Raw genomic sequence first — 8,402 nt, 5'->3', positions numbered from 1 at the left:
TTCAAATAGCATCACAATCATGTGAAAACTCAATTCTTCACAAGTACTTACCCATATAGTCATTCAAATTGCACCACAAATATGTGAAAGACAGGAAAATGAGGATTGTCTTTTATTGGAATTAAAATGTGAGGGGTATGATTGTCCTAAACAAATGATAAGTTATAAATATTTTTGCATTAAGTAATTTTTATTTTTTTAAGTGTAGGTTAATTTTAATGTAAGGAATAGCTGGATGAGAGAGTAAAGAAGTAGAGTGATACAACTGTCGCAAGTTTGATCTTCATTCTCAACAAAATATTAATAATATTAATTATTAACATTAATTGTTAGAAAAAAAAACTAATCGGTGAATTTAAAATTATTAAATGATTGTATTGTGTTTGATGCTAGTTTATAAATGATGCACTTAGATATTGTTTATTAATATTGAACAATATAGTAAAAAAATATTTATTTTAAATGTTATGTAAAAATAACTTGAAAGCATAATCAACCCTTGGTTAAAGCGTTAGTTAAATGAGCATATATATAAATTGAAATAGAGTAAAGGAATAAACCAATTGAAAATCGAGCAAAGGAATTAAAGAATCATAAAAGTTGTTTACATGGTTCACCCATCCACAACTTAGGGAGGCATTTATTTCAAATTATTTTAATTTAATTCCCAAAAATAAGGATGAAAATCTTGTTGTTTGATATTTTTAAAAAAATTATTTAGCTTAGGTAAGTGTGTGTGACACCCTTAATCTTAAAATACAGTTAACATAGAAATATTTGTGATCTTTTATGTTTATATGTAATCAAGAACAATACACAATTTAAAAATAAATATATCAATAGTCTCATATGTTCTAAATCATAAAAATAATAATGAAAGCAATAGTAAAACTCATAAGCAGACGTCCCACACACTAACCAACAAAGTCATCATATATAATAATTATTTTAAATATATGCATAAGAAAATAAACCACATGAACTCAACATAAATAAATGTAAATGCCTCATCATTGCTATCTACAAGGTCACCCAATGTCTACTTCTCGACATGGTCGGATCTAGAAAACATTAAAACGGGTTGAAAAATATAGTAAATATTATTTATTTCGTCTCATAATAAATAATTTATTTGATCATTTATGTAAATTTAAAATATATATATATATATAATTAAAAGAAAAATAACTTTTTTACTTAATTAATCTTATCAAATATTAGTATATTTAGAATTTTTATAAATATAAAGTTAAAAATATTGAATTGAAAATGATGTATATAATATTAAATTAATAGTATAACTGGAAAAACAAAATTTAATTAATATTATATCCAAAATAAAAATTAATACTTATTTTGAAATAATATTTTTTATGGATATGTCACTTGTTATTAAGCAGTAAAATAATATTTTTTTAAAGACCAAATATTAAATTATTGCGATAATTTTATTTCGATTTTGTAACACATTTAAATTTTTATTTTAAATTAAATTAAAAAATTAACTAAACTATAATATATATAATATATTTGTGTTTGTATATAATATATTTGTGTTTGTGTAATTGTGTGTTAATATAAGTAGTATGCTAAAAGAAATGAGGGATTATATTATATTACTATGATTAAAAAGATGAAGAGAGGGAGGGAGGGGCCAAAGCCCACCCATGCCCCTTCTTCAATCTGTCCAATTGATGGTTAATTGTCCACATTGTATGTATGACAAAAGAATAACATAGACATAAGGGGAGAATGCATTGCAAGTCATATAAATGGTAAATGAGAAAAGATATATGACCAAGAAACACAACATATATCAAAACTACAAAAGCTACCATCTTCGACATATTAATTTATGGTACGGTGTTAGTGAAATGCAACTTCTTTCACTAACTACATATATGCATGTGGATCCAATATCATTAGATTAAGGAAAATTAGATTAAAAGTATATTTTTACTATTTTTTTTTTTAAATTTTAGCCTATGTTTATGTACGATCTTTATTTTATATCAAAGTCTTATTTGATTATCTGTTATATCTAAATATGTGGTGAACATGATATCATGAATACCTATTTTTGACAACTTGACCGTTGAACACTAATATAATGGTAACTTACATCCATAAATCCATGTTATATGAAGACAACTAAACCTAATTCAACTATTTATTTGTATTTTGGTGACAATTTTTCATGATAATATATTCTTTCCACATCTGAATTGATTCATAAAAATTAAAATATGGATTATAGATTATATGGATTTTGAATCGATTCAAGACACCTTTAAATTGATTCACAACTTCACCATCTAAAACTGTTCGATTACTTTCAATTAGAACTTTAACCTCTCATTTCAGTGTTTCTTGTATTTACATAAATGAAAATAATAGGAACTCATTTGATGAATTATTTTCTTTAAGATACCAATTTTTTATTTTTTTTATTATTTAAAAAAAAAGAAAGTAGGGTGAAACGACCAATTGTGAAGTATGAGAAATAACTTTTTATAACAAGGTTCTTTCTCTGTCTCTACATTTCAAAATAAAAAGAAATTAAATTACACATTATTTTGAAAACTTATAAGTGTCTATTCTACTTGAAATTATGAATATTAATAAAACACTTATTGACTTAAATATGTGAATTGTAATGGGCTTTTACCCCAAAATATTAGTAGTTTCAAATAATCTAAATTAGATCAAATTTATTCTTAATTTTAATATTTCATATTTACCTTTATTTTTTTGGTCAGAATGGAGAAAGTTGGAGTTTTTAAGCAAACTCGGGAAAAGACTCATTCATCAATTTGCTATGCTTGAAAAAATATGTTGAGCTCAAATGAAGCAGAAAAAGGCAAAATGAAATCAAAGAATTAGCTTAGCTCAAATAGTTGAGCTAAGCAAAACAATATATCTTCAATATCAATGATGTTTTCAGTTTCAGCTAAGGTATTTCTGTGGAGTTAAGCGAAATTTCACTTTCATGAACCACCTATGAGGTCAAAAACAAAAACTATGACAACTTTCTTCTTGTTCTTTCATCTTGATGCTACTATTCCTTGATCTTCTCTCATAAATGAGTAGCTCACTCCTTTTTGTTGGGGTTAGATGTAATCTGTCAAATCCGGATGTATTTTAAACAATAATAAAATTAAAAAAAAAATATTTTTTATAGAGATGAGATTATTATTTTTAATATTTTTTAAAAAAATATTAAGTATATTTAAAATATACATGTATATAAAATTTAAAAATTACAATAATACTACTAGCGAGACGGGTTCGAGTATAAGTGTTGGGTGGATATAATTATCAACACCCTAAAGCCGTCCCCATCTCTCAATATTAATTTTGGAGAAAACTCATACTTACACTCAATCAAATTGGGTTTTCCCGTCTAAATCAAGACAGATTCGAGTGGGTATCCGCAGGTGTAAGTTATGTTGTCATCCCTAATCAAACTCTTATGTAATCTCTTTGATTTCAATTTATATATGAGTATTCTCTTATCTTAGTTAGTGACTTAATTATGTTCGTTATGCTTGGGATGTTTTGATCATTCCTACCTTGATTTAGGATTTAGAGTTTAGTTGGAATATACTCTCTAAATTTAGATTTGAATTGAATCACCTAATGAATCTTGTAACTAGGAATAAAGCTTGATGTATTAGTTGCTTTTGAAACATAATCTGAATGTGAGATATTTTTGTTAAATAAACAACGAATTGTTATTTAGGGAGAGAACTTAGGAATTCTTTCATTAAGGAATTAGCGTTAGAATGAAATATTATTTGCAATGACATATATAAGAAAAATTATTCATATGTTAGGGGTTAATGAGTTACATAAGAGTGCAATGTGATGAATTTCAATCCCGACATCTTAATCTCATTATTATTCTCATATTTACTTTAATCTTTATTTTACTTTTATGTAAGTAAAATCATTCTCAAACCTTTAAACTTAAAGTTATAGTTATTATTGAATGACATAATATCGTCATTGTGGATATGATAACTTTTTATGCTACTTTGATACTTTTATGAGATACATAGTTCTAAATGAAATAATTTGTTTGGAGGTTTAGTTTTAAATAGCATAACCCTTATATTTACTCTCAATGGTTATATTAAAAGTGACCTTATTGGTATGTAGAATTCTTCCTAAGCATCTTTATTTGGAAAAAAGTAGTAGATGTTAGATCAATTACTTGATTAACTTAAAGTGTTCGATAAAATTAGCGGTTGAATTAACTAATAAATATAAACCGACAATTTTTTATTTATAAATACTTATTTTTTATTTATAAAAATAACGAGGTAAAAAATGAGATAAATGTGATTCGTTATAAACTATAGTTCAAACACTACTTAAATTAGCATATCAATGAACGTTATAAAATCATAAAGAAACTACTTTACTTTGATTTTACGAACTTTTACAGTTAAACTATTTGGTACAAGCTAAAAGTTTTTACTAGACAAACATAATATTTAGTGGACTTCTTTTCTCCTTTTATATTTTCTCATAAGCCCCTAATTTTTATATGAATTGATCAATCCAAAAGTGTATTTTATATAATTAATCTAATTCAAACGTTTATTTAAGAACATAGAGAATGGTGAAACAAATCACTCCATGTTTATTTTGAAAACCTAAACCATAAATTTTTACCATATACCCTCCAAATTATCCCCCTATCACCACATTTTACTTAAAAATAATCATTTTACCTTTTTTTGAATAAAAAAATTAAAATTATGTTCTCAAAATTCAACTTCAGATCAAGAAAACTCAAAAAAAAAAAAAAATTACTGAATTTATTTTACGATTTTCGAACAATTTTGTGTTTTAGGAAACTTTAAAAAAAAAATTCAAAATACTAATCTGTATCGAGAAACTTAAAAGTTTTATTTATTTTTTAAAAAAAAGTTTAAATTGGAGTTTTATTAAAAAGGGACAGAGGTATAATTGGGTGAAATTTTCCCCCAAGCCATATTAAACAAATTTTGAAGCCCAATCCGTTTAATTAAATACATAAATATTTGATTCTGAAATATGCATAAACTTTTTATTCTGATTATTTAAAGTACTTTTTACACCGTATCACCAAACAAAACTCTTCAAAGAAGTTTCTAGCATTCTGGTGTGGCGTGAGCAGAGAACAACACAGAGAGAAAGATGATTATCCCCGTTCGCTGTTTCACCTGTGGAAAGGTTTCTACTCTTTCCAATTCTCCATTCTTTGATCTTTTTGTTGCATCTCATAGATTCAAGTTATAAGGTTTTGACCTTTTTAACGATTTTTAAAATTTAGGGTTATGATTAAGTTATGGCTAATTCGTTTCGTTTTTTTCTAATTAGGTCATTGGAAACAAATGGGATTCATATCTTGACTTTCTGCAAGCAGATTACACTGAAGGGTTAGTACCCTAATTCCTCTCTTTTGCTATTTGTGTGTGTAGGGTTCTTTGTTCCTTATTTTGATTATTCAAAATTGTTTTTTCTCTTTGTTTGTTTGTTATCTATATGAATATGTTACTGCAGTGACAGAAAAATTGATTTTATTTTTATTTTTACTTGACCACCGAATAGCTTTTTCTGTATAAGAAAATAATTATGCTACTTGGGTACTGTTTGAGAGATTGTGTTGATTGTTAAGTTGTTTTGCAAAGTCATTGTTTTTCAAAATGGTGCTATGTTAGTTTACTTGTGTAGTAGCAAGATTAGTCTTTGCTACTTCAAGGTTGTTGGCATGAACAAATAATCAGTTGATGTTTTCCTTAGTATTGTATTATTGTGTAATAGATGTCCGGATGAGCACGATAACTTGTAATTTCTAGTTTTTTCAACTGGTTCAAAGGCCGAGAGTAAACAAATATGTGTGTATGATTGATCTGTTCAGAAGTTATTGGCTTGTCATAGCTTTGCATTATTTGAAATTGTAACTCAATGGTCTTAGTCATAATTTTACTTGCTGGGTACTGTATTATTACTTGAGTACAATGTTGTCAAATAGCAGCTATAGCATAGCGGAATTTGAACAAATCACTAATTTTCCGCAATACTTTGGTACGAAGTGTTGTCAATTAGTGGCTACAGCGGCGCTACATTGCTGTAGCATAGCGGAATTTGATCAAATGTCTACTTTCTGCAATCCATGATTGACAACATTGCTTGTGTGGTGGAGTTCACACTTGTTACCTTTTCAACCTTTTCTTCAGTTTGATATGGATTTACATGCATGCAACTTTTCCATTTTGCTGCAAATAAACTTGTTAAATAAACTTGTTAGAACATGTAAATGAGCTGATAGCTCTGGGTCCTTCTTCGTTTCCCATCTCTACAAATCTTCCTATAAAAAAAGAATTGCGAAAAAAACTTTTTGGGCAGTATGGGTCTTAAGTTTGGATGCAGTCCCTTCTTTTTGCAGCATTTTTAAGACTAAACAATGGTCATAAATTAAGAACCTATTTGCATTGTGCACAACTTTGTTAAAAGTGATTATAATATTGTTCTGCCTGACTGCATCCCTTAGGAGATATTAGGGATCATTGTGTATAATGTATATACCAATTTATTTTACTTCATTTCAATGTCTCTCTCTTGGAAATACAAGTTTAAATATTGTACTATTTATTATCTGACATAATGGTGGATGGATTGTAGAGATGCACTCGATGCTTTGGGCCTGGTTCGATACTGTTGCAGACGCATGCTTATGACCCATGTCGACCTTATTGAGAAGCTACTGAATTACAATAGTAATTTCTAATCCCTATATTATTCTGTGTGTGTGTGTGACAGTTTTGTAATATTATTGGGTTTGTATTGATTGTACATTTGATTGTAGGTTTGGAAAAGGTTGATGCCAGTTAAGGTTTCTTAAGGAACTACAGATGACCAAGACGAGTCAGTTGCGCCGCAAGTCCTGTGTGTCAATGCTTTGCTTTTGTTTTAGTCCTTTTCCTAAAGCAGTTTTAGTTTGTGGTTATTGAGACTGATTGTAAGGTGTAGCTTGTTGTTAATTACTTTTTTAATTTTAGAATGTGCTATCTTTCATTGATATGAACCGAAGTGCAGAAGACTAACAAGTTTTTATAAAAATGTGGTTATTAGGAATGTAAGAATTGATAAATTTTATTTATATGAATGTTGTCTGGTTTTTTTTTAGTAACAAATCCAACAAGTCTAAACAATCAAAATTCTGCACTCCAGCAAGTCTCTCATTGTCCTAATAACAATATAGGAAAACGGCAAATCCAACAATTCTAAGCTCTACCTAACATAATAACAATTAATAAATTAGTTAAACACTAGTGAAGGAAGACAAAATAACACATACCTTGGTAATTAGTGCGGGATTAAAGACCAATTGGCTTTAACTTTTTTGTGGGAATAGGAGTTTGGCCAAGCAAATCAGTTTTAGAAAATGGAAAATGTAATAGGTGGCAATTAGTCTGGACAAGTAAAAGAGTTGCCCATCATAAGCAAGTGATACAATTACCTACAGTTGTTGGTCCAACTGGTAATTTTTTTTTAAAAATTGTTAAAAAAAAAATTAAATGAAGAATAAAATAATACCAACCGGTAATTTTAAAAAAAAAATTGTTACAGAAAAATTAAATGAAAAATAAAATAATACTTTATAATTTTACAGATACAAATGAAGACTATGAAGAAGAAAGTCCATTTATATACATAGAAAACATGAGTTATTTGATGAATTGAGAAGTACAACGAATACCATAAATGCTAGTTCGATTTTAAATCCGAATCGACCATTGTTTTTGTGTTGATTGTGATCGCATTTGAGTTACTTTGTGGTTTCAGATCTGATTTTCGTCTTCCCGTGTACGAAATCAAAGGTAATTTTTTATAGATCTACTATTTCATTGCCATTACTTTTTATTAATTTTTTTTAAAAATATTTAGGAGTGTTTAATTGTGGGTATGGATCGTGTGGCTGCCACATAAGTATAGTATATACTTATTATAGTATTTATGTTTGTAGTTGTGTAGTAAAATGTGTTTAAATATCATTCTTCATATATCAATTAAGGTAACAGTGTAAAATTATCGATTAATAGAAAATAACTTCAATTCTCAGTTCAACTTATGGCTAACTCCTAATGGCATTGATTATGTGAATCCACAGTAGAGACAAAAAAGTTGTCTCAAGTAATTAGCGTGATAGTTATGTTTGGTTTTTGTATGTAGTATACAGTTCACGAGTACTTCTTTTATGTATCAAAATTTGATTTTAAATGGTATGGTTGCTTGGAGGTAGATGAAGAAAAGGGGAGAAGATAAGATATTTTAAATGAAGTGTATTTGATTTAATTTTTAAATGAAAGAAGAAACTAAAATTTTCTATAGTTTATCTTCTTCTTCCT

At 27.5% G+C, this 8,402-nt stretch overlaps 1 protein-coding gene across 1 annotated transcript; it reads left to right on the top strand.

Moving 5' to 3' along the window:
• Positions 1 to 5,066: 5,066 nt before the first annotated feature.
• On the top strand, positions 5,067 to 7,179 carry LOC101494736 (DNA-directed RNA polymerases I, II, and III subunit RPABC5). Its single transcript, XM_004489769.4, has 4 exons — positions 5,067 to 5,223; positions 5,371 to 5,429; positions 6,676 to 6,770; positions 6,860 to 7,179. Exons 1-4 carry the CDS (start codon positions 5,188 to 5,190, stop codon positions 6,883 to 6,885), a joined length of 216 nt encoding a protein of 71 aa, XP_004489826.1. The 5' UTR covers positions 5,067 to 5,187; the 3' UTR covers positions 6,886 to 7,179.
• Positions 7,180 to 8,402: the final 1,223 nt, after the last annotated feature.

The sequence above is a fragment of the Cicer arietinum genome, chromosome 8 (assembly GCF_000331145.2).
Source record: "Cicer arietinum cultivar CDC Frontier isolate Library 1 chromosome 8, Cicar.CDCFrontier_v2.0, whole genome shotgun sequence".
Taxonomy (NCBI): domain Eukaryota; kingdom Viridiplantae; phylum Streptophyta; class Magnoliopsida; order Fabales; family Fabaceae; genus Cicer; species Cicer arietinum.
The sequence above is the reverse complement of the archived record's forward strand: the minus strand, read 5'-3'. Positions and strand labels throughout refer to the sequence as shown.